Source organism: Mauremys mutica, chromosome 7 (genome assembly GCF_020497125.1).
Source record: "Mauremys mutica isolate MM-2020 ecotype Southern chromosome 7, ASM2049712v1, whole genome shotgun sequence".
Taxonomy (NCBI): domain Eukaryota; kingdom Metazoa; phylum Chordata; order Testudines; family Geoemydidae; genus Mauremys; species Mauremys mutica.
In genome coordinates, this window is record NC_059078.1 from 126,689,358 (window position 1) to 126,716,745 (window position 27,388).

At 43.8% G+C, this 27,388-nt stretch overlaps 1 protein-coding gene across 15 annotated transcripts in view; it reads left to right on the top strand.

Annotated features, from left to right (window-relative positions):
• Nucleotides 1-27,388, top strand: part of BTRC (beta-transducin repeat containing E3 ubiquitin protein ligase) — a 177,646-nt gene that overhangs the window by 8,475 nt on the left and 141,783 nt on the right. For 6 of the 15 annotated variants that reach the window (XM_045023067.1, XM_045023066.1, XM_045023070.1 and 3 more), the window contains exons 2-3: nucleotides 5,799-5,852; nucleotides 24,509-24,577. The exons of 3 other annotated variants lie outside the window; for them this stretch is intronic. In XM_045023067.1, coding sequence (XP_044879002.1) covers nucleotides 5,799-5,852; nucleotides 24,509-24,577 — 123 coding nt within the window. The remainder of the gene's footprint in view (nucleotides 1-5,798; nucleotides 5,853-24,508; nucleotides 24,578-27,388) is intronic. 6 more of the 15 variants (XM_045023075.1, XM_045023069.1, XM_045023078.1 and 3 more) reach the window with 2 other exon arrangements.

Sequence of the window (27,388 nt, forward strand, 5' to 3'; positions counted from 1 at the left end):
AGGCCTTTTTATAAGAGTTCATATTTTTGATCCTCATTCTGAAAGGTATTTAAGAAAAATATCAAGGCTCTGTGAAGCAACATCTGTTTTCTTGAATGGACTAGTGACAACTTCAATTGTATTTAATTAGCAGTGCATGGAGCTGTACCTGACCAATTTAAGATCCTGTTTAAAATGCCTCTGCAGGCAGTATTTTAATATAGATTTAAGTTTTACCTTCTGTTTCTCACTGTGTGTGTGAATGAGGCAATTTCTCCCCACTGGCGTTCCTACCATGGTTCGTGGATGGGAAGATGTTGATACTGGCATTCTTCACTGATAATTTATGTGTGGAAGACAGAATATAACATTTCCCTTCCCTGGAATGGAGAGATATAAGGCCTGATCTTTGGAGGTGCTGAATACCCTTTACTGCCATAAGAATGTCAGGCCATTAGCCTTTTCAACAGCTTCTGCCTCTGTGACCTCTTCCAGTACTGTTTAATAAATACACATTTGTTTCATCCCCCATTGACTGTACTGGCATTGATCCTCCAGGACGTTAAATACTTTGAGATCTATGGATGAACAATGCTATATAAGAGCTAGGGATAGTAGTTGTTGGTGTTATTAAGGTGCTATGTAAATACAAAGTATGTTGTTGTATTCTCTTACCATAGCCTATGGTTTACAGCAACTATGGGAACAGGTATCAGAGGGGTAGCCGTGTTAGTCTGATTCTGTAGAAGCAGCAAAGAATCCTGTGGCACCTTATAGACTAACAGACGTTTTGCAGCATGAGCTTTCGTGGGTGAATACCCACTTCTTCGGATGCAAATTCTTCGGGAACAGGCTATTATTGCATTGCCAGAAAAACCCAGTGTTTCCTTAAATTTGATGATTACTAGATTTGTAGTGACTTTTGACCTCCTCCTAGTAAGCCAGCCAATAAGCTAAGCAGGATCCAACATGATTTGTATCTTAAAAAAAAAAAGTGAATCCTGAGCTGATTAACTGTTTTTCTCTGGCTGCTTAGTAAAGGCATTTGCAGTGGAAACAGACATTCAGATTCTTAGTCTCTGTGGTGGTCCAGTTTGTATAGACTACTTCTAGCTTGGATGTTGGTAGGACTGAACCTTTCATATCCCAGAACTTAATGATTATTTTAATAGTTATTTTAGATAAATTGATTTTTAAAGTTTCCCTAATAGTATGCGTGCATTGTTTTCATTTTGATGGATAGTACCAAGTGTCCAAGACAAGGGAAACATAAAGAGACATGTATCTAAGGAATAAAGAAGTTCAGGAGAGCTAGCAGTTTCTCAGAGAGACAGTATTAAAGGCACAACTGCAAACTATGCCGATGAGAAGGGAAGATAGGAAGAATAGTAAGAAGCCAATATGGCTCCATCGGGACTCTTTAATGACCCGAAAAACAAAAAAGAATCCTACAAAAAGTGGAAACATGGAGAGATTAATAAGGGGGAATACAAAAAGAATAGCATAGGCATGTGGGGACAAAATCAGAAAGATGTAACTTATTTTGTTCTTTAGCCTAGCAAGGTACATAGAAGACAGTAAGAAGAGGTTTTTTAAAAATATATTAGGACCAAGAGAAAGATGAAGGAAAGTGGGGAAGGAGAGCTAATAACAAATGACATCAAGAAGGCTGAGATGGTTAATGCTATAATCTAGGCGCACAACTTGGTACCACATGGCATTTTGATTAAAAAACTAGAACAATATACAGTGAATGTGGAGCACATTAAATGGATTAAAAACTGGCTCACTGATAGGTCTTAATATAACTGTAAATGGGAAATGATCATTAAGCAGATCTCTTTGCAAGAGTCTCAGTTCTTTGCCCTGTGCTATTTAACATCTTTATCAATGACCTGGAAGAAAACATAAAATCATCACTGATAAAGTTTGCAGATGACCCAAAAATCGAGGGAGTGGTAAATAGTGAAGAAGATAGGTCACTGATTCAGAGCAATCTAGTTTGCTTGTTAAACTGGGCACAAGCAAACTGTGTGGTTTAGTATGGCTAAATGTAAATGTGTTCTTCTGGGAACAAAGAATGTAGGACATACTTACAGGATGGGGAACTTTATCCTGAGACAAGACACAGTGACTCTGAAAGATTTGGGGTCGTGGTAGATAATCAGCTGAACACAAGCTCCCAGTGTGACACTGCAGCCAAAAGAGCTAATGAGATCCTGGGATGCATAAACGGGAATCTCAAGTAAGTTATTTTGCCTCTGTATTTGGCATTGGTGAGACCACTGATGGAATGCTGTGTCCTGTTCTGGTGTCCACAATTAAATAGAGATGTTGATAAATTGGTGGGGATTCAGAGAATGATTAAAAAAAATTAAGAAAACATGCCTTATAGTGACAGACTCAAGGAACTCAAATCTAGTTAGCTTAATAGAGAGAAGGCTAAGGGATGACTTGATTACAATTTATAAGTACCTACTTACAGTAAGTCTACATTGCAGTGTAAGCCCAGGGTTAGTGGGACTTGAGTCAGCTGACCTGTGTTAGAGAACCGTGGGCTTGAGCATCTATACTGATTCTTAACCCTATGTTAAGACTTTTCAAATTTGGGCTTTAATAAATGGAGATATACCTATCTCCTAGAACTGGAAGGGACCTCGAAAGGTCATTGAGTCCAGCCTCCTGCCGTCACTAGCAGGACCAAGTACTGATTTTTGCTCCAGATCCCTAAATGGCCCCCTCAAGGGTTGAACTCACAACCCTAGGTTTAGCAGGCCAGTGCTCAAACCACTGAGCTATCCCTCCCTCCAGTTTTGAACCTGGGGCTCTGGTGTCCACACTGCAGCATGCTGACCTGAGTCGAAGCAAACATGTCCCAGAGTCCCTAGCACCCTCCTGAAATGTGGCCACTCAGCCCTTTGACCATGATGCACTGTGGGAAATCTTTACTGCCCACCCTGCTTGTTACAGGAAGTTTGAACAGCCTGCCGAGCAGTCATTTTGGGCTGTGTACTCCGAGATACTGGAGCCAGCCTTTTGAAGAACTTCTCTTGCTTGCACTTTCACTCCTGTGTCACGGAAACAGGCAGAGCTTCCATGAGATGCTGGTGGACATTTCCATGCATTTTCTGACCCACCAAAGGTACCTGATGGATTTCATCATGGAGGAAGAGGCAGAGGAGGAACAGTACCCTGGCATGGCAGACTTGCACTGGCAGATTTTGCTCAGTACAATCTGCCTAGCCGCTGATGCCCCCTACGTAAAGCAGTGCATCTGGCGCAGGATTACAAGCACGGACTGGTGGGATCACATTGTCATGCAGACCTGGGATGACCAGTAGTGGGTCCAGAACTTTTGGGTGAAGAAAGCTACGTTTCTGGAGCTTTGTGAGCAGCTCGCCTTGACTCTTCAGTGTAAAGACGCACACGTGAGACACTCTCGCCTGTCCAGAAGCGGGTTGCTATAACCTCCTGGAAGCTGGCTGCCCCAGACTGCTACAGGTCTGTTGTCTACCAGTTTGATGATGGAGAGTTGACTGGTTAAAGTGGTAGCAGAGGTTTCTGAGGCAATCAGGCATGTGGTTTACTCCAAGGTGGCGGGCATTCAAGATATTCTGGAGGTAATTGCTGGCTTTGAGATAATGGGGTTTCCTAACTGCACTGGGGCCATTGATGGGACTCGTGTTCTTCGTTTGCCCTCCTTAAGGAGTACGCGAGTGCATAGACTGCAGAGGGCACTGCTCCATTGTTATGCAGGCCCTCGTGGATCACAGAGGCTGAGTTATGAATGTCAACGTGGGCTGCACTGGAAAAGTTCACAATGTCAGATTTTGCCATTCGGGAGTCTACATTTATGGACAGGCCGGCACACTGGTCCCACTAAGTGATATTATAAATGGAGTTATAGTCCCCACTGTTATTCTGGGGGACCCCACCTACCTCTTTTTGCCTTGGTTTATGAAACCACACGCTGATTTCGGAGGCCCTGGCAAAAGGAGGTTTGTTTACACTCTCAGCTGGTGAAGAATGGTGGTTGAATGTGCTTTTGGCAGATTAAAATCCTGTTAGAGGTATCCACAGAGCCATTTGGGTGCCAGTGTCATCAACACTGTCTGCATTACTATGGCTTGCTGTGCTCCTTGCAATCTTTGTGAAGCCACAGGTGAGTCATTTCCCCCTGAATGGACCTGTGACAGCGAGGGGTTGCTGAATCGCTATGCTCAGCCAAACAGTGCACCTACCCCAGCGCGGGTTGGCTGCACCCGGGCAACAGAGGTCGGGGATGCTTTGAGTTCTTACATTATGGCTTTGCACAGCCCAGCGGAAGAGGGGGACTAGCACCTGTACAATGTGCTTGTGTGGGGAAAGGGGCTAATTGATTTTGGGGGAAGTTTGCTCGATTGCCATGCAATATACTTATGCATGACATGTTGAATACTGGATTGGGGGTGGCATGAATTAGTGTAGGTTCATAGAAGGAAGGTATTGAAATGTGAATTGCTGTACCTAACTGCATAGAGGAATAGTTAAATTAAACAAAGACTGTGTCTGGCTTGCCAACTACAAAAGCAGTTTCTCCTCCCTTGGTGTTCACACCTCAACTGCTAGAACAGGGCCTCATCCTCCCTGATGGAACTAACCTCATTGCCTCTAGACTGATTCTGGCCTGCATATTTATACCTCTGGAAATTTCCATCACATGCGTCCGACAAAGTGGGTATTCGCCCACGAAAGCTCATGCTCCAATATGTCTGTTAGTCTATAAGGTGCCACAGGATTCTTTGTCGCTTTTTATAGAAGAATAGTGTTGCTTAGTCATGTATAATTGCTCCTGATCATGTTTTTAGCTTTATCTCAAATCATGATTGTATGAGGTGATGCACTGATAGCAATAAACTTTCCTGATGATATAAAAACCTTTATTTGTAAAGTGTTAAAACTGTACAACAGTCGCCTATTGCTACGCAGGCCAGCTGACATTACAACACCCAAAACAAGTACCAGCAAAACATTTTCAAAACAAAAATATAAAAGAGCAGGAAACAGTGCAAACATGACTTAAACCCCCTACTGCTACTTGTCTCTTGGCTCCATGTTCTCTATTCCCTTCTTTCCCTGTTTTCTGTGCACTTGGTGCCAGGCTGGGGATGGAGGTATCTACAGGAGAAGGGTTCAAGAAGGAAGGCTCCAGGGGGTTTAGTTGCTCTGTCCAGCTGCCTATGGGGCTTGAATGCATGGGCTACCCTAACATGGAGTTGTCCAAGGTATTTTTCGACTGAAGCTACAATGCAGGGAGATCAGGTCATGGTGTAGGAGAGGCAGCAGAAGCTGGTGTTCCACCACCCATGATGAAGATGAGTCACTCAAACAGTGCTCTCTGAGCTCTGTCCTCCTCCCTTAGCCACCATTCCTGTTCTAGGAACTGTATTGCAAGTGCCTGCTCCATAGCTGAAACCCTGTCCTGCCCTCGGGCGGCAAGCCTCAGCCTTTCCACCTGCTGCTGTTCCAGTCTTTCATCTCTCTGCTGCTGGTATTGGACTGCTTGTCAGCCCTTCCAAGAACTTTGACCGTAACTTCATCACAGAAACGCTTCCGTCTGGAATGGTCCACAAAGGTATATTGGGCCAGGCGTCAAATTCTGGATGTACAGCAGCCAGTGGAGATTGAGGGGCCTGAAACAGGACAAGAAATAGAGGGTTATTGTCTAAAATAGCTCAGTGGAGGAGCATAGAATTAATTCTTGTGGAATCTCAAGGAAATAAAATGTTATTTCAAAACTGAACCAAAATATATTGTGAAAGGGATGCTTCTGTCCACAGAATCTCTCTGGATACAACCTGGTTAATCACAGTTCCAGAAGTGCAGAGACCATGGTAAGTTAATTATAAACTTTTTTGATTTTATAAAAATTTCATCAATAATTGGATTGTCTGGGGTGGCGACAAGTGCACTTGCAACAAAAGGCTTTTTCTATCATTTCCTGCCTTTCGTGTTTTGGAGGACATAACTGTTATTTGTGGTGCCCTCTTGGCAGAGGGAGATGTTATTCCAAGCTGTTGGTGGGAAATCTACACTATACGCAGCTGAAGTATTCAAACGTGTAGTGACTGAACAGCGCATCTATGAGTGGAGTGAGCTAGTCAGCTACTGAGGTGGCCCGGGAAAATATGCTTTTCCCTGCAATGTGACCACCTAGCTGGAGTTTGTGTTTCAGAAAGAGTTTGCAGCTATCAGCAATCAGGCGTGTGTTAGAATCCATGAAGGAATTAACAGGATGCTGCGTTAGCTTACCCGTGGCTTACCCTGTTATGGCTGCATGCAAATGCACAGAACTCCACAGCCTTCCTCCTCCTCGTTGATGGCACATTTCTGGACAAAAATTGATACCCCAGTCATACTTGGAAGAAATGATTTTGTTACCCACGGACTGCATGGACAACCTCTAATTGAAATGGATTAGATTTGGAAATTGAACACAGTTTTACTTACACACACACTTCACTGTTTCTAGGTTGCTCCGTAGATCACTGAGCAGTTACAGTGTGGCAAACTTTAAGGCATGTCAATGTAAGGTTATTAATTGTAAGAACTAGAAATGGCCCTAGCAAAAATTCGAGCTTTTCAAGTAAAAATGCTCTTTAAATGTGTCCTTTATCACAGTGAAGCCTGCTTAGCCTGCTTCTTGCTTGCTTATATATACCTGCCCCTGGAAATTTCCACTACATGCATCCGACGAAGTGGGTATTCACCCATGAAAGCTCATGCTCCAAAATGTCTGTTAGTCTATAAGGTGCCACAAGACTCTTTGCTGCTTTTACAGATCCAGACTAACACGGCTCCCCCTCTGATACTTTATCACAGTGGTTCTCATCCTGTGGTCTGAGTCCATGGACTGTCTTAAGGGGTCTGCAGAAGACTTGCCCTGTGTTTACACTAGCGAGATTACAGTGGCACAGCTGTACAATGCAGCTGTAGTATCTCTTGTGTAGCTGCTCTATGCCGATGGGGGAGGGGGCGGTGGGCGGGCGGGGGGCCCCAACGAGCACACTAGTGCTGAGGCCGACATAATGTATGTCACTTGGGGCGTGTGTGTGTAATATGTGCACCCGAGTGACATAAATTTTGCTGACATAAGTTGTAGTGTAGACATAGCCTTAGATTGAAAACGGACCGACCAGAATTCAGCTACATGCAGTATGCCCTCGCTATAATGAACCCTTCGGGATCCAAGCCATTTATTCGTTAGAGCCAGGGGTTCTTCGTAGCAAAAGAGACCTGCTGCATCTGCGGCGGGGGCTGACAGCTCCTCCCTCCAGTCCTGGGACTGGAGGTGGGATCCAGGTACCAGGTCCGCTATATCCAAAGGTTTGTTGTTATGAAGGGTGTTGTAGCGAGGGTGCACCATACACAGACAATAGATTTCCAAAGGGGTCCACAAATAATAATAATAATAATAATTAAAAAAAAAGGTTGAGAACCACAGCTTTACTGTTTGGAATTCCCGGTTGCTGGTTTGAGCTCCACATGGGTGGGGGAGGGGAGACACCAAGGTGCTAAGATACAATCTGCCATTAACAGATGCACACTGGTAGCCAGGGCGTTTCATAACTTTTGCATTAGTTCTTAGAGCAGAAATCCCTCCCATTACTGTAATCATTAACTTTTAAATTGGAGTCAAACTTACTGGGCTCAGGGGTGGCTTATGTCTCCTCTGGGTTTGCTGCAGACTCGGCAGTGGGGTGATCCTTGGAGGATGTGGGTGGGGAAGAGGCATCAAACAGCTGTTCCTGTTGATCCTGGCCCACAGCCTGATCTGGGACTGGTTTCAGAAACAGTCGCTTCATGCTCCTCACTTGCAGCCTGCTGCTGACTCCCATCAGTTACCAGCCTGGATTCAGGGAACAGCAGGGCACCATCTTGGCTGACCAGGTTGTCATGCACCATGGTTGGCTCCATGCTGGGCACAGTTCCTAGCACCAGGTCAAACTCCTCATAAAACGGACATGAGGTTAGCGAGCTGTCTGAGGTATTGTTCTAGTCCCTGGTCTGCCTGTACCCGTTCGTAAGCCACTTAACCCGCTCCCTGCACTAGTCACCAGTCCGGAGAATTTACAGAGCTGCCAGCTTTTTAGTTATTTGCTGGTATGCATGATCATTCCTGGTACTTCACTAAAATCCACAGTTTTACTGGCCTCATACCAGAGATTTACCAAAATCTGGCTGTGCTCCTATCACCATGAAGCAGCGCACTTTGCAGAAGGCTTGTTCTGTTCGGTCTCAATTGCAAACACAGAAGGGTCTCTGATGGGGTGATTGCAGCTCAGTGATCAGAAGACAATAGACTGACTCACTGAGCTGCAGATGCCCATCAGAGGGGGATAGCTTCTGTTTTCAGTTGAATCAATTGGAGATTGTTGGGATAGAGAGGACTGAGGAAGTTAGCTTCTTCTGGTGGACTCCCAGGACACAAGTCAAGCGGGGTTGCACCTAAACTGCAAAGCAATAGGACTTGACCTTGTGTCCCAGCTTGATTCTGGCTTGGACTCTCTACTCCTGCAGGGTCGCAGGTCCAAGCCTAGGGTTAGCACGATTCATCTGTAGGTTTAAGGGGGGTTCGGCTTGCGTCTGAGCCCGAGTGCTTATTGCATTGTAGACATACCTTTGGGAACAAATATTTAATAATGGGCTCTTCAGTCTAGCAGAGAAATGTCTAATATAGTGGTCGGCAACCGCTGGCACGTGGCTCACCGGGGGGCCGGGCCAGTTTGTTTATCTGTCGCGTCGGCCGATCGTGGCTCCTACTGGCCAGGGTTTGCTGTCCCAGCGCTCTGCTGTGACTACACAAGCCGCATTAAAGTGCTGCCACGTTAAAGCATTGCCAGTGTAGACTAGCCCTCACTGGCTAGGCAGTAGTACTGCTGAAAAGGATCTGGGCATAATAGTGCTCAGGGCTGGGAAAGGGGGTTGGGGTGTGGGATGGTGCTCACCTCAGTGGTGGTGGTGGGGCTCTGCAGAAGCGGGCAGCTTGTTCCTGCAGCTCCTAGGCAGAGGGGCCAGGGGGCTTTGCATGCTGCCCCTGCAGCTCCCATTGGCTGCGGTTCCTGGCCAATGGGGGCTGCGGAGCTGGAGCTCATGGTGGGGGCAGTGCATGGAGCCCTCCATGGCCTTCCCTCCCCCTAGGAGCTGCAGGGACAAGAGGAGCCGGGTAGGGAGCCTGCCAGCCCTGCCAATCCTCCCCTCTTCCAGCAGCAGCAGGATTCCCGGACTGCGTGCCATCGCCCGCCTCTCCCCTGCCTCCCCCCAGCACCAGCAGGGGTCCTGGGCCATGACCCCCAGCACCTGTGGAGCCCCCAGCCTCCCCAACCCAAGTTTTAGTCGGGGCTATATAGTACAAGTCATGGATGGGTCACGGGCTGTGAATTTTTGTTTACTGCCCGTGACCTGTCCATGTTTCTTACTAAAAATACTTGTAACTAAAACATAGCCTTAAATATGAGTCAGCAGTGTGATGCAATTGCAAAAAAGTCTAATATCATTCTGGGGTGTATTAGCAGGAGTATCATATGTAAGACACAGAAGAGAATTGTCTTGCTCTACTCAGCACTGGTGAGGTCTGACCTGGGGTAATGTGTCCAATTCTGGGCGCCCCACTTTTGGAAAGATGTGGACAAATTGGAGACAGTCAAAAAATGATAAAAGGTTAAGAAAACCCGACCTATGACAAAAGGTTAAAAAAACCTGGGCATGTTTAATTTTGAGAGAGAAGACTTTTTTTGGGTGGGGGGAGGGACTTGATAACTATCTTCAAATCTGGTAAGGGCTGTTATAAAGAGGACTGTGATCAGTTGTTCTCTGTATCCACTGAACATAGGCCAAGAAGTAATGGGCTTAATCTGCAGTAAGGGAGATTTAGGTTAGATATTAGGAAAAACTTTCTAATTATAAGTAGGTTTGGAAGGATTAGATTATTGGTAAATGTCAATAAACGTCAATTTCACCATACACACACAAATAGAGGAAAGAATACTTGAATCAATTGAAATTTACAGCTAGGCAGTAAGAAAAATGTTGCCTGAGAAAGTATAAGAGTTTGATTTAAGGATATTTACTTCATATATTTCGACGTGATGTTGACAGTTTGTTTTTTAATGGTTATCAGGTTTTAAGTTTTTGAATCTCAATATCTACTGTCATTAAATAATTACCTGACTCCCCCCACATCATTTACTGCAACTGTGAAAATTTATGTAAAAATAGAAAAGAATCTTAAAACCCATAATTTTATGCAACTATGAAAATTAAATTGATAAAAGTCTTCAAAAATGCTTAAAATAAACACTGATATCTGTTGATTCCTGCTGTGCCTAACAATAAGGGTAGTTAAGTTCTGGTATAGGCTTGCAGGAGAGGTTGTAGAATCCTCCTTATTGGATGTTTTTTAAGAACAGGCTAAACAAACACCTATTAGGGATGGTCTGGAGTTACTTGGTCCTGCATCAGCACAGGAGGCTGGATTAGATGATCTCTCCAGGTCCCTTCCAGCCCAACATCTGTATGAATCTGTGCTAAGTATAATTATATAAAGCAGCTGGTTGTTAAATACAGGGTTGCAGGGTTTTTTTTTGCATTTTAAATGACTACTTAGTGATTTAAGTTAACTACATCGTAATCACTTTTTCCCTTCAGTTTGTGGGTTTGCTGGAATCAGAGTGTGTGTGTGTGTATGTATGTATATATATATATATATATGTGTGTGTATGTATGTGTATATATATATATATATATATATATATATATATATATATGTGTGTATGTATGTGTGTATATATATATATAAAAGCCTTGATTTCCTTTCTTCTACTCACACCACCTGCTTTTGGCTGCAGTTTTTTCTATGGTTGGTACAGGCTTTAGGTACTTCACTAACTCACCCCTGCTCTTCTTTTAATTTTTCATTTTAGCCACTTTGCTCAATTAAATGTATGCAATTATAAAAGCAAATGGAAAATTTGTTATTGTATCACTGAAGTATTTCATTTCATAGACTCAAAAGCAGAATTTGGTGCTCCATGCCTTCCCCCTTATTATATATGCTATAAACATCAGAGAGAATAGGCTGACCTTAATATTTGCTTCCCATACTAAATCGCCGCCTTGAAGCAGTTATTTCCCACTGAATAAAAAGTTTAATTTCACGCCCTGATTAGTGCTAGAATGTGCAGGTGGATATTTGTTTTATGCAGCTAAACTAATCTGCCTTGGCAAATGATTTGCTAGTCAGCAGAGCTATAATTCCTCATGAGTATTTGGTGCTAAATTATAGTTCTCTTTAGTAAGGTAAATCAAAGCATTCTAACCACAAAGCTTTGGTTAGGCCAGGGTTTTCATATATAAAATAAAAGAAGAGTGGGGATAAATAGAGAGTGACAAGGACACAGCATAGGGTCAAACTAGCATGTGATATGAAGGGGGTAAGGAAGGTTTCTGGGAAGAATAAAAGAAATGAGTGTTATGTAGTATCTCTGTGTGTACCCCAGTGAGACCATGCAGATAATGTAAACTATTCTTAGGTTGCCTAGTTCAGTTGTTCCCACTGAATAAAACAACTTAACTGTGGTCTGTGGCGGACTTATTAGTGCGACTCAAAGAGCTGGCTGGGTGCATAGTGCTGACTCATCATTTCCAGATGCTATTTCACATTAAAAGAAAATAAAAATACCATACTGTCATCTTATTCCTTTTCCTTGTAAACAGTTGTCACAGGGATGTTACTTGATTTCAGTAATTGTGAACGGCAAGAGACGTGTGAGCTGATATTTCTATTAAGATGTGGTCCACATTATGAACAAGTTTGAAAAGGTGACTAGAAAACACTTAAGGTTACAAATGCCCATTGGCAGTTGGATGGGTCCCAACAGCAACCTCTTATTCCAAGATGTTCCCACGTTAGCAGTTTGGTTTATGTCATCGTGCTTTTTATTGAAAGATACGGATTTCTGATTACAGTGGAGCCCATTTATAATTAACTTGGAAATGATGAAACTTTGGTTACAGTGATGTGAGTGGTGGAGGAATTCCACTTTCTTTTCATTTGACAAGTGGTGTTGTTGACCAGATGAATTTGTTCATTAAAAATGTGTGTGTACAGCACATCTGTATTTGCAGTAAAATATCCGTTTGGAAGACCAACAAAGTTTTCAGCAGCTTGATTTGGTAGTCTTAAAAATTTAATCCCAAATGAGAAAGGGAAGGGAGCTGGGATCAGCTTTTGCAATTTTCTCATTCCCTTATTCACTTGTAATGGCTGCCATAATCTATGCATGTGTGTGATGGTGGAATTTTACCTGCAAGGCCTATGTGGATAGCTACATTCAACCAGTCTGGCTGCAATCCTACTGGTATTTCCCCAACCCGATCTTTTTCTCTACATTTTGTTCAGAGAATGCTCAACCTGGTCACTTATTTATACAGAATTTTAGGTGCTCATACAGACTTGCTGAATGTAGTATTTGTGTGTCTAGAGAAACGGAAGAGTTAAAGGAAAACTGTAGAGTTTCTAACAGCTTCATCTAAATATTAAGTGTTTAAAATATAATTAATAAACAGTCAAACATGAAGTCATTATCTTGACAGCCTCAGAGGCAGATTAAGACTGAGAAAATTCTGGCCCCCTTAGAAACCACTGAAAATCAGACATTTTCAGAGTTGTGTTAAGATATGTTCTGTACATGCATGCATCCGACGAAGTGGGTATTCACCCATGAAAGCTCATGCTCCAATACGTCTGTTAGTCTATAAGGTGCCACAGGACTCTTTGCTGTTTTTAAAGATATGTTCTGTATCTTAAACAACAGTACTTTATAGTGTGTCTGTGAGGCTCTCAAAGCACTTTACAGGAGTAAAGTTATTATCCCTGATTTGCAGAAGGGTAAACTGGGTCTCAGAAAGGTGAAGTAATTTTCTTAAGGTCACAAAGTAAATTGATAATGGGAGAAGAGTGGAGAATCCAGATCTCCTAACATCCAGTCGTCTGCTTCTAACCATGTTTGGGTTAATTTTACAATTCGCTAACCACCTGTTAAGGTAACGCATTTTATCATAAAAATTCATTTAAAAAATGGTTTGAAACTTTTTTTAATGGGATCTGAATATTCTTAGTCCTAATCTGCCTCATGAAACTTGTCATTCTTCTAGGAAGTACAGTGTTACATCATTAAAATATCATCCCTCCCGCACTGAGACACATCAGTCTCATTCACTAAACGGGGATACTGAAACAATGACAAGTACTTCTAAAACATGTATTACAAATTCCTTTATTCTTTCGTCTACAAGATCCACAGATCTCTTAACCAATGGACTCTCAATCTCTCAGTCACTGATACAGGGTGCTGTGGCCAGCTACACTGAAGAGCTTGCCAGTTTTTTGTTCTGCTGATAGCTTCAGGATGGTCTACCAGGCTGCCTGCTGCAGAGCAAAAAAAACATTATTTAAAAAAAGATTGGCTATAAATTAGCTTTCTGTAACTGTTTCTGGTCTTCCCTCACATTGCGAATTTAAGGGTCTGGTTTCTCTTTACTCCTGAGACACTAGGTACACCCTCTATCACCATCACTTCTGCGAGCACAGCATGGAGAAGGACAAGAAGAAGGGGAAAGCAGGTATGTGTGTTCTCGGAATCACTCTACTTGTGGAGATCCTGGATGGGGATCTCTGCATATTCTGTGGCAGGTGCTGGCAAAGGAATCCGTTATCTGCATCTGTTTCACGGCCTTCTGACGCTGATTCTACAGAGAGGGGCAGTCTAAGAGAATGAAGCACAAATCCAGATCTTGCTGGCCTAGGAGTCCGTAGTGTTTTTGTAGGAGGAGGGATAACTTTTAGATTCGGAACAGGAACCTCAGGAGGAGGAAAAGCAGGAAAAACTTTTCCAGTTAGACTTCTTCGACTCCAGGGCAGTTTCCAGTTTAGTTCTACCCCTTGAGAAAAGTCTGTGAAAGATGAAGCGGAGGAACCAGCTTAGAACAGCAGTGACGCAAAGTATTCTCTCAGGATCCAGAACCAAACCTTTTGGCCTTGATAGATGTGATTGAGGAAGAATAGGGATCGCCCAAGAAACCTGCGAGACGAAGCAGGGTGGCTAAGAATTGTCAGTGTTACAATGTTTAAATCAGATTTTGTTTCTATTTCTAAGATTGGTGCCACGCTGACATACCTACTTAAGGAAACTGTGAATTAGGCTCTAAGGACCCCACAAACAGGAGGATGGGCACCACACTCAGGAGAAACTTGAAGGCTGCCTTTTTATCCCAGGGAATATAAGTCCTATTTAGAATTCAAAGAATCCTTTTGAGGCTTCCAGACCATCAAGTTTAGCAGATGAGACAATCCCAGCTATTTTGGAGAAAGTGATCTAGAACCAGAGTTGGCCAATCCAAGTATGATGCATCCACAAGACCATCTGGTCCTTCCTACCAAAACTCATGATTCTCAGCCAAAGCAAATGGATGGAGTAGCACATAGTGCAGTTTGTGGATAATTAAGCCTCAAATCATCTCTGGCAAGTGGGTTCTGGAATTTGTCCTGAGAGGTTCTGCATTGGATATTTTTAACTCCCCTCCTCCCATTTCCAGGAACCCTCAAGAGTGGGGAAATACAGCCCGCAATCCTTCATTTCCTGCAGATTAGAGCAACAGAATGAGTTGCAGCCCAGAAAAGGGACAAACCTTGTACTCCATTCTGTGCCTGGTCAAGAAGAAATCAGGAAGCAGCATGGCAGTGCTTGACCGGAAACATCTCAACAGGTTCCTGAAAAAGTCCAGATTCAAAATGGAAATGTTAGTCCATAACAGTGACCGTCTGTTGTCAATAGATTTAAAAGATGCGAACCTCCACATCCCCATTCATCTGTCTCACTGCAAACATATCCATTTTTCACCGTTGGAGTCCAACACTTCTAATATAGTTCATTACCATCTGGCCACACCACAGCACCTGAGGTATTTATGAAGGTACTAGTGCAGGGGTGGGCAAACTTTTTGGGGCGAGGGCCACATCTGGGTGAGGAAATTGTATGCAGGGCCGGGGCGGGGGGGGGGTGGAGTGCGGGATGTGGAGGAAGGGGCTCAGGACAAGGGATTGGGGCAGAGAAGGGGTGCAGAGTGTAAGAGGGGGCTCAGGGAAGGGGGTTGGGGTACAGGAGGGGTACAGAAGGGGTACAGAGTGCAGGATGGGCTCAGGGCAGGGAGTTGGGGTGCACGGGGTGCAGGGTGCAGCAGGGAGCTCAGGGCAGGTGGTTGGAATGCACAGGAGTGCAGAAAGGGGCTCAGGGCAGGGAGTTGGGTGCAGGAGGGGTGCGAGGTACAGGCAGAGGGCTTAGGGCAGGAAGTTGGGGGGCGGGGGGCAGGAGGGGTTTGAGCTCCAGCCCGGTGCCGCTTACCTAAAGTGGCTCCGGGGTGGCAGTGGCGCACACCAGGGCCAGGGCAGGCTCCCTGCATGCCTGCCCTGTCCCCACGCCACTCCAGGAAGTGCTGCGGCCCTCTGGGGGGGGAGGCAGAGGGCTCTGCGTGCGCACATGGAGCCCTTTGCCTCCCGGCCGGGGGCTGCTTCTGAGAGCAGCGCCGGGCCCGCAGCACCACCAGGGGTAATCCCGCGGGCCGGATCCAAAGCCCTGAAGGACCGGATCCGGCCCGCGGGCCATAGTTTGCCCATCCCTGTACTAGTGCCTTGGTAGCTGTGCTCTTATGTTGGAAGAGATTTACCTCTGTCCATTCCTTAATGACCTGTTGATAAGAGCTCCATCCAGAGACAAGCGGTACAAAGCATTGAAGGTGGTCCAAGAAGTAATCGGCTTAATCTGCAGCAAGGGAGATTTACATTAGATATCAGGAAAATCTTTCTAACTATCAGGGCAGTTAAGCTCTAGATTAGTCTTCCAAGAGAGGTTGTGGAATCCCCACCGTTGGAGGTTGGGCCAAGAGTGGTCTAGATTTGCCTGGTCCTGCCTCAGCACAGAGGGCTGGACTAGAGGACCTCTCAAGTTCTTCCAGCCCTATATTTCTATGATTCTGTGAAACAGGGCTTTGGAGCAGAGGCTGGAGCTGGAGCGCGGAGCAGCTCCGGAGCAGTGGAGCTGGAGGCTTTTGCTTGGAGCGGAGCCGGAGCACAGGTCCAAAGCCCTGCTGTGAAATAATCCTTTCTCTGAGTTACAAGGTCCACAGATTCAACTCTCTCTTGTTTGGAGTATTTCTTTGGCCACTAGAATAAGAAGTCCTGTATGGGTCATTCAAATAGGTCGTAATGTTATGCTTTACAGTAGGAGTTCAGCTTATTGTTATAGTACATATAAACTCATTAAATCCAAGTCTACGGGGGTTATCGTTCTGTGCTATGGAAGTGGTCTCAACTGGAGGGCTCTTCAGTGCACTTGGGCATGCCCTTTCCTATCAGTGATGGACAGGTCTAATTCTGCCATGCAGACTGAGAGTCCGTTCATTAAGGGATATGTGGACCTTATAATTCTGAGGAAATGTTCAGAAAGTCAGTTTTCCTGTTCCTCAGATGAGGTGGTACAACAAATCACTGCACAGAAGTATTTCTTAAGCTACAACTGAAAAGGAATTAAAAGTTAAGCAGCCCAGCATTTGCTCTGTAGTGTCATGAAGGAGATGTGGGTTCAATTTCCAGCCTTCTTGATTTGAATTGCGTGGGGTGGAGATGCTATAGAGGCTGCCCTCTCCTCTTTCTATTAAATGCTTTTTTAAATATTATTTAATCAAACCCAGTAAAGTCTCATTCTGCTGTGTTAAATAATTAGCACATATAGATTCCATGCTGATACAAGCACGTTCTTTTTTTTCAATGTACTTCTCATGTGATAAGATATACAGGTGTAGCAACAATCAGATTTGCCTTTCATGTACCATAGAGGTTTTCATTTTATAATGATCCCACTGTGGTATAGTTATCCCTTTTTTTTTAATCGAAGTGGAGATGCAGATATTTAAGAACCCTTCTTGCACAAGGATCACTGTACCTGCTGGGTACTTAATTAGAACTTGTTTATGACACGGAGTCTGATTTGATTTTTAAAACAAATTGCACTGTGAAGTGGTGGATATTTAAACTGTATAGTAACCACAGCTCCAGCTGTGACTCAAATATTGTAAGCCTTCAGGGGCTGTGTTAGGCTTAGAAAATAGGAACTCGGGCCTGTAGTTTAATATCCTCTAAAAATCAGCTTTTTGGAGGGTAAATAAGGGGCTTCCACAGGATTTTTAAAATCTTGACTCATTCTGAGAAGTCAGCCATTCCAGACCTCACAAGGGACTGTAAAATCTATTAGGTTAAACCTGGAAAAGGGGACGAGGTAACTAAAGAAGAATACAGTCAGCTAATGCTTGTAGGGAAAAGACAAGGGCAGCAAAAAACAAAATGAGTTATTCTGGTCCATTGGGTTATGGGGAATAACAAGGGTTTTAATATAGCTGGGGGTTGGGGCAGGAAGAGAGAAAGTAGGCCTATTAATAAATACAAGTGGAGATTAAATTTGACTCAAAAAAAGGCTGGGATAGTGTGAACTCCTTTTTAAAATCAGTCTTCAGTGATAATGATAAGCAGCTTTCAAAGCAAGGAAGGCACTACAGATAAGCTACTGATTCAGGGCAGATAATGGCTGTGTCACAAAACTGTTAATGGAGTTAGCAAATCAACTTACTTACCACTGGCAGCTATGTCTTTTAAAGTACTGTAAGGTTCGAGGGAAAATAATGATCTTATGACTAAGGCAAAGTGCTGGGAGTCAGGGAAAGAAAAAGTAGCACCAGTTATCAAAGGAAGAAAGAAAAATTATTTTGGCAGGTGCCACCCCAGTAAGACTAATTTCTGTCACATGTACAATAATGGAGCAAATATTAAGATCACTCATTAGTGGAGAATAATGAAACCATGAGAAATAAGTAGTATATATTTATAGAAAAAAGAATAGATCTTGCTAAGCCAATTGATTGCTTTTCTGATAGAATTGCAAAATTATTGACAAACAGTAAATCTGAAAGATTTGAGTGATTAATTTAAAAGGTGATTTTAGTTAAAGTGGTGCAGCTGTGTCTTGTAGACAAGGCTCAGCCCATACTTAAGCAACTAAATAAGTTGCCTTTTTTCCAGAAGTGCCAACCTCACATCTCCCACTTGAGTCATTTGGAGCTGTAGTTCTATTATTGCTCATAGGTCTTTCAGAATTGCTGTTTTCCAGGCCTCCCTACTTAAACTGCTCATTTATGCTGAAAATGCTAAGTTTGGGGCCTCATTCTCATCTTTACTGGGACAACTCAAACACAAAATTGATACACAAAAAGTCCATCCTTTATTTTAGCAACCAACACCTCCTCCCAAATATATTAAATTTCCAGAAGTCAGAGCTGAAATGCTTTCACCTAACTATACTCTTCCAACAGAATTTGCACTTTGAAATTAACAGGACTTGAGTATAGACAAGCCCTTAGGAACACTGGTTGTACAAATTTAGTTAAAATGGTACAGAGCCCGTAGTGTGGATGCAGTTATACCAGTATAAAGGTGTCTCTTGCTGGCATAGCATATTCCCATATAAGGAAGAGGAATAAGCCATATTGGTATGAGGCACCTTGATAACAGTATCCACAGTAGGAGTTGTATCAGTATAACTACTCTGGTAGAAGATCACATCCCTAACCAAATGAGTTACACTTTTACAAAAGCTATGTATGCTAGACCTAAGTTAGAGGCTCTGGTGCCAAACATGGGCTAGGAACCAAAGTTTAGGATCCTATTTTTGTAAAATCGGCCTGTGTTCATAAAAAAGTTTACAGTAACTTTGTTAATCCTCTGGAAGTCTAAATAACCTTTTATTAACATCTGAGGTGACTTTATTTTGAGGTGACAAAGATTTTATACTACTAAGAGATGTTTTTAACAAAAATAAAAATTTAGCTTGGTGCTGCAGACACTTGTGCACATGCTTAAAGTTGAGCAAGAGTAGTCCCACTATTTACATAGCAGTCTTACTGATTTCAAAGTTAAATGCCCGAGTAAGGGCTTGTCTTCACATACAGCGGCGCAGCCCCAGTGCTTTGGAGAAGATTTGCCTACACCGACGGGAGAGCTTCTCCTGTGGGTGTAGTTAATTCACCTCTGCGAGGGGCGGTAGCTATGTGACTAGGAGGCCTGGTCTACACTAGGCGTTTAAATCGGTTTTAGGAGCGTAAAACCGATTTAACGCCAAAACCGTCCACACTAGGAGGCACCTTATATCGATTTTAATGGCTCTTTAAACCGGTTTCTGTACTCCTCCCTAACGAGAGGAGTAACGCTAGTATCGGTATTAACATATCGGATTAGGGTTAGTGTGGACGCTGATCGACGGTATTGGCCTCCGGGAGCTATCCCACAGTGCACCAGTGACCGCTCTGGACCGCAATCTGAACTCGGATGCAGTGGTCAGGTAAACAGGAAAAGCCCCGCGAACTTTTGAATATTTCCTGTTTGCCCAGCGTGGAGCTCCGATCAGCACGGGTGGCGATGCAGTCCGAAATCAAAATAAAAAAAAGAGCTCCCGCATGGACCATGCGGATGTGATCGCTGTTAAGGGCAGGCAAATCCGTTCTATCCGTTCTATTAGTGCTCCGTTACAGAAGATGAAATTCAGAATCCTTTTTTTAAAAATCTACAGACAGACGCCATAGCAGGGACTAAGCGCACTGCAGCGTGACAAGCGTTACGGAAAGCCAAAGAATCAAATGGATGCGCTTGTACTGGATGTATGAAGCTATCCCACAGTTCCTGCAGCCTCCTAAAATTATTTGCATTCTTGGCTGAGCTCCAAATGCTTCTAGGGTCAAACACAGTGCCCCGCGGGTCAGGGCATAGCTTGGCAATCTACTCACCCACCCCCACCCACCCCCAGAAGCGAAAGGTAAAACAATCCTCTGACTCTTTTACATGTCAACCCTATCTTTACTGAATGCTGCAGATAGACGCGATAGTGCAGCACTCAACACCAACATCCTTGCTCCCCCCCCGTCATGGGCGGCTGATGGTACAAAATGATGGAAATCCATCCTCATCATCAGCATAAGCTGATTTGTGCAAAAAGATGGAAATCCATCCTCATCATCAGCCTCAGCTGATGGTACAAAAAGACTGGTAAACCGTCCTCGTCATCAGCCGATTGGCCCTACTGTTGTCTGGTGGAGGGATGGTGCACTAGGGCTGGTAACCATCCTCATCATAGCAACAGGGGGCTGAGCGCCATCAGCCCCCACCCTTCATGTGTAAAGAAAAGATTCAGTTGCCCCTGGACTAGCAGTGGGATGCTGGGCTTCTCTCCTACACACTGCTTAATGTCCTGTCTGGATATCATAGCAGCTGGAGGCTGCCTTCCACTCATTTCTCACTAACAAGTCAGTGTGTCTTATTCCTGCATTCTTTATTAATTCATCACACAAGTGGGGGGACAATGCTACGGTAGCCAAGAAAGGCTGGGGAAAGAACGGAATCAACAGGTGGGGTTGTTACAGGAGCACCCCCCTGTGAATAGCATACAGATAATAATTTCTGCGGGCTCTGACACAGAGCAGGTGGTTCTCTAGCACACTTGCCTATATTAGGGCAGCACTGATTCTATTTTTAGATACCAAAAAAGGAGGGATTGACTCAGGGAGTCATTCCCAATTTTTGCTTTTGCGCCCCTGGCTGATCGGCCAGGGGCACTTATGACAGCAGCCAATGGTACAAAACGATGGAAGGTACAATATGGCTAGTAAACCACTCTTGGCTTTGGCGCCCCTGGCTGATTGACCAGGGGCACTAGCAGCAAATGGTACAAAAGGGACTGGTAGCCATGATCATCCTCAGTTCCAATTTATGGAAGGGTTTGGATGGTGCAATATGGCTAGTAACCATCTCTGCTGTCATGCAAAAGCAAAAGCATGCTTCTGTGTAGCGCTGCTGGAATCGCCTGTGTGAGCGGCATCTAGTACACATACGGTGAGAGTCACAAACGGCAAAAAAAGCTCCATGATTGCCATGCTATGGCATCTGCCAGGGCAATCCAGGGGAAAAAGGCGCGAAATGCTTGTCTGCCGTTGCTTTCCCAGACGAAGGAGTGACTGACGACATTTACCCAGAACCACCCGCGACAATGATTTTTGCCCCATCAGGCACTGGGATCTCAACCCGGAAGTTCCAAGGGGCGGGGGAGGCTGCGGGAACTATGGGATAGCTAGGGAATAGCTACCCACAGTGCAACGCTCCAGAAATCGACGCTAGCCTCGGACCATGGACGCACACCACCGATTTAATGTGTTTAGTGTGGCCGCGCGCACTCGATTTTATAAAATCTGTTTTACAAAACCGGTTTATGCAAATTCGGAATAGTCCCGTAGTGTAGACGTACCCGGAGAAGCTCTCCTGCTGACACTGCGCGGTCTACATGGCGGAGGGGGTCAGGTCGGTGGATTTTTCACACTACTGAGTGACATAGTTGTACTGATGTAGGTTTGCAGTGTAGCCCAGGCCTCAGTGTTTGCAGGATTAGGCCTTTAATTGTCAGGATTTTATTTTGTTTTTTTTGCTTATAATAGTTCTATAAAATTCCAGTAAGACACTCTACCAGTAGCAGCATTTTGAGAACAGCATTTTTAATTTAGTTCATTATATATTTTAATCAAAGTTTCAATTGTGTGAATTTTCACATTAGTTTTACAAAGAAAGCTTTAGCCTGAGTTTTTTTAATCCAAGTGGTTTAAATAATAAATTTAAATTGCCCCATCTTGGTGTGCTTTGTAAACATGAAGCAGCTGCCACTCCTATGTGGTAGGTCAGTATTACCCCCTTTTACAGCTGAGGGGACTGAAGTAGAGAGAGAAGTGAAGCCATTTGCCCATGTTCTCACTGGTAGTCGGTGGCGAGTCTGGACTGGTATCCGGGCCTGACTCCCAGCACTTTGCCTTAGTCATAAGATCATTATTTTGGCTTAATTATGAGATTTTTTTTTGATTATTTAAGGGAAAAGTGACTACAGTACTTATATCAAACAAAATGTGGTCCTGTACAGCAGTGGTTCAGCCACGGGTCTGGGGCCCCCGCCACGAGCAGGTTTCTGGGAGTCCGTCAGGCAGGGCCAGCATCCGACTCACAGGGGGCCCAGGGCAGAAAGCTGAAGCCCGAGGCCCTGAGCCCCACCACCTGGGGCTGAAGCTGACGCCTCAGTAGCTTAGCTGCTTGGGGCTCCCTGTGGCGTGGGGCCCAGGCAGGCCCCCTATTTGGTGCCCCCTAACACCGGCCCTGGCTTCTATATGCAAAAAATCAGTTGTTGTGACACAGGTGGGCCGTGGAGGTTTTATAGCATGCGGCGGGGGGGCTCAGAAAGAAAAAGGGTTGAGAACCCCTGCTCTACAGTGCTTCCTTCTTGATACTTAGCACTTCCATTGAACAGGTAAATAGCGATGTGTGTAGAAACATCCGCTAATTGTAACAGCCCTCTGAGATGGGTTCAATCAGTATTATCCTCATTTTACAGAGACAAGCTAACCACCTGTCAAGCTAGTGGCAGAGCTAGAGTTAGGACTCAGGAGCACCCTGCTCCCACCCATGCACTCAGTCCACTAAAGCAGGGGTTCTCAAGCAGGGATACGCATACCCCTGGGGGTACACAGAGGTTTTCCCAGGGGGGCATCAATTCATCTGGATATTTGCCTAGTTTTACAACAGGCTACATAAAAAGCACTAGCAAAGTCAGTACACGCTAAAATTCATACAGACAATGACTTGTTTATACTGCTCTAAATACTATACACTGAAATGTAAGTAACGTTTATATTCTAATTGATTTGGGTAAAAACGAGAGAGTCAGCAATTTGTCAGTAATCGTGCTGTGACACTTTTGTATTTTTGTCAGATTTTGTAAGCAAGTCGTTTTTAAGTGAGGTGAAACTTAGCATACGTAAGACAAATCACACTCCTGAAAGGGGTACAATTGTCTGGAAAGGGTAAGAGCCACTGCACTAAAGCGTGTCGTGTTTCTGCTATCCAAGTAGTGCATTAAATATTGCTAACGCAGAGACTCAGCTGCCACATTTGCCTACGATCTAAACTTGGCAATAGCTCACCAGCACAGTCTTGGTTATTAAAACTTGTGTTTGACAGGGATTGTTGGCCAGGACACTGGGGTTAGTCTCCCTACTGCTTTTGAAAGGTGTTTAATTTCTACCAGAGGTGAGCAAAAGAAACTTAGTATTAGTAAATCTCTTTTGAACTGCTAATGTTCAGGCTTCTGTTCAGTGGTAGCACTGGAGCTGTGTATGTCCTACTCTGTTAGGTTAAAGGTTTATTGGTCCGCTGTGACTTCATTTTCTGCTTCACCCATTCTGTGTATATAATATTCTACACTCAAGGCTGACAAAACTGTATCTTAGAGTACATCCATACTACCCGCCCGGGTTGGGGGGTAGCGATCGACTTCTCGGAGTTCGATATATCGCATCTAGATGAGACGCAATATATCGAACTCCGAACGCGCTCCCGTCGACTCCGGAACTCCACCACCGCGAACGGCGGTGGCAGAGTTGACGGGGGAGCCGTGGACTTCGATATCGCACCGTCAGGACGGGTAAGTAGTTCGAACTAAGGTAGTTCGAGTTCAGCTACGCTATTCGCGTAGCTGAACTTGCGTACCTTAGTTCGACCCCCCCCCCAGTGTAGACCAGGCCTTACATAAATTGTTTCTATTTCTAAACATCTCCCACGTTGGGGGGCACTGTTGAGTCCATTAGATTGTAAAGGTTCCTTTGGGTTGCAAAATAATGTTATGAGAGCCTGTTTATAGCTGGCAAAAGTACAAACAAATTGCCATGTCCATCTATTGTATACTGGGACCAACCTCAAGGCTTGTGTTTTCCTAGATGCGACAGGGGAGGAAACAATAATTGTGTATGAAATGTGGTGGGGAGGGATTGTGTTAGTCTTTATCTTATACATGTAACTTGTTTGGTGCTAATATTTACCATCACCCCCACCAGCCACACACAGGCTGCCTGTACACTGATGTTTTTGAAATCTCTGACATTGTGCTGTGGCTGGAGCAGCTCCACTGGCAGGGTGGCAGTGGTGGAAGCACTAGTATAGATGAGCTGCTGGCATTTTACCACTGTCCGGTGGTAAATGTGCCCCTGGTTGGTCTATGCTAGCACGCCTGCCATTAGAGCTGCACTTATTGTAATTTGGGGGGGATTTTAAGAGGAGTGCCAGTATGCGCAAGGCCATAACGTAAAATAGTGGAAAACGTTGGTTTTCATTGCTAATGAGGAAAAGAATCAAGCCCTCAGGGAAGCTGGTGCTAGAATAGTGATTCTTTAGCAGGAGCTTATCTGGGGACTGAAACTGCATGTGTGGCTAAAAACATTTGCATTGCTTAAGATCGTCCAGAAATTAGATTAGATTAGCCAGGTCCAAATATAAAAGTAGGTCTCTTTTATGTTTATTCTCTCCTAGCCCCGAATACACATGCCCAAAGATGGATTCCAACTTACATCTTCTGGATACCAAGCATGGCTAAAGCAGGTTGGATTGTATTCCTGTTTCTCATCTCTTGTGAGGGATTGTGCCAGACACTTGTGCTTGTCTCATTAGTAAAGTACATGTAAAGGTCCTAGTAAGTTACAGTGCTGTGTAAGCTAATATCTTGCAAAGTCATATATTTGTGGTTTTTGTATATGTGTATGTTCTGTGTGCATCACCTTTTCGTCATAAATCTTAGGAATTTACACTTCTTATGAAGGAAAGTTCAAAACAGAATTGCCATAAGGGGGAATGGATTGGAGTCTGAAAAGAAATCTGCAGCAACAGCTCAAATTACAGAATTAAAATGAGTCTTCAAATGTAAGGCTGTATGGTGTTGGTAATAATGTGAAGGCCAGTGGGTTAATACACATGAGACTCGCATCTAGAGCCTAATTCAGATTTGATTGGGTGAAACAAGTGTGGACATTTGCTCACATCACATAACAATCCTGTAGTTTGACACAATCTGACACTATTGGGAGTCCCTGCTCAGAAGTGGCCTAATGCTATATTACTTGAGCTATTATTAAAGGCAAAGCTTTCGATGTCTCGGCAGCTGGGCTCTTGCAGTTGCTGTCAGCCTCTCACTTCGATGAGTGTAAAATTCCCTTCAAAAGAATCTTCTAATTTTAAAATTGTGTGTATAAAGCTAATCCTTGTCCATGCATCTTCATGGGAGAATCCAGTGTCCTTGAGAAGATGGAGTTAAAGTTGCTGTTTTTGTAGGAAGCCAGAATGATTGCGTTGTTATGGCAACGAAAACTGGAAAAATTAAAACAGCACAGATAAGCTGCATCCTGTTGTCGTGGCAACTAGAGTTGTGAAAATGATTAAGGGTGGTGTTGAAAGGATCTATGGTACTGTGAGCCCAATAGAAACAAACAGACAAAGAGACAAGTCACTTGTGGTGGATGGGAGAAAATAAAAAACAGAATAAACTTAATCTCACAAGATCAATTTTATAACAGGCTTGAGTGGGGGTTATTGATGGTCTTGTGTCTTTCCAGTCGTGTCTCTCTATCTTATGAGTATTAACTGAGCACCTGATCCTTCAAGGTACATCATACTCTTAACTTCTGTTGATTTCAGTGGAGTTAAGATTGCTTGAATGCTTGAGAGGCAATGGAGGTCGGTTCCTATATTATTAATCCAAAGCAGTGGTCTTTAACAAATGCACCTTTGTAAATTTCTGATATTCCAAAAGGGTTCTCTGGGGCTTGGACCCTGGCTGTCTGAGAAACCATCTCTTTCTCCATAGTCCTTTACAGTACCGAAAGCCAGCTAGGACACTGATGCTAATGTTTTCTTAATTTAAACCTAACTGGGCAGGAGGCAGGTTGTTTCAGTAGAGGGACCTCAACTTTGCAGTTAATGTCTGTCTCACAGCCCAAGTTGGTTGTCCTACAGGGCACAATATCCTTTTTGGTCCTAGGTGGTGGCCTGGGAGGGCGCAGTAGGGAAAAAATTATGTAGGTTGTGTCTGAGGTAGATTTTCATAAGTTTTTACTAAGTGCTCAGGTACATATGGAAGTGTGCGTTTTATACGTGTAAAATATAAATAAATAATCATGTTCAGAAGTGAGCCTTTTATATGGAGACTTTCATAGTGGAGCAAATTAAAAAAGAAATTCAAAAAATCAATGTGTGTGGCTGGTATCTTTCTGATTTCAGTGTGCTGCTGCTGCGTATTAATAAACATCTTCCTCCGTTTTGCTTCTCCTTCTGCTTTATCCTTCGGTGAGGTTACAGACCTATGCTTGTGACACTCCCCCTCCCCCACCTATATGATGGAAATAGCTGTCACAAATTCAGTGCTATGATTTCACTGTAGGAATTACAGGAGTCAAGTGGCTCCTCGTGGGGGTCGGGGGGAAGCCTTTTTTTCAAACACATAGTTTGGGTAAGTAGCAGAGATGGTAAAAGATTGAAGTGAAATGGATTTAGTTTTAGGTTACTTATTAGCGTTTCCCTTGTTATAATGGCCTTTTAAAAATGGATTTGAGTCAAAAAGCCACTTTAAAAATATGCACAAACCTAAATATTTATTCAAATAGAATGGAGCTATGGTTATGTATCAAGTTTATTCCTCTAAGTGTGCTTTTAACAGGATTCCGTGGTAATGGTTCGTTTCCTCAGTGTAGCCGGGTATTGATCTGCTGCCTTGCTTATACAGAATGTGAGAAGTGTTCCAGTAACACAATGTATTAATGTGGGCTAAAAGCAGTTTATATTACAAATGAGATGGAGGAAGATGGAGTTCTGCAAGACTGGACACATACTATAAATATCCATAAAACTGACAATTTTATCTAAAAACCGTGCTGGCTACACTTGCATATTTTCAGCCTACTTGAAGTGGAGTTAATAGTTGATCACTACTTGAGCATGGGTCGCCCACACTAATGCTATTACCCTCTGCCCTTTAATAGCAAGTTTTTATATTTAATGTTGCTGTGCTGTAGCAGACAGCAGTGTTCTATACATCTGTGGCCTAGAGGAAATACAATACAGGTGACCAGAAATACATGTTCATTTAAAGAACAGGCTTTTAAGTAATCTGTAAAGCTCTGTTTTCTATCTGGTTTCCTATAAGTTCATCCTTTGGTAAAAGACAAACACCTGCAGTTCTTTTGTTCAGCCCTGTTCTTGATTTAATCCTCTTTCTTCAAATGGCAGCATTGTGTTTTCCAACAGTGTGGAACATCCCATCCCCTTAAAGCTGAGCCTTTTGAAAACTAGCTAAAATTGGCTTCCAGAGGGAAAGGTTTTTTAGGTTTAATGTGTGTATAAATATGATCAATAGAAATGTTT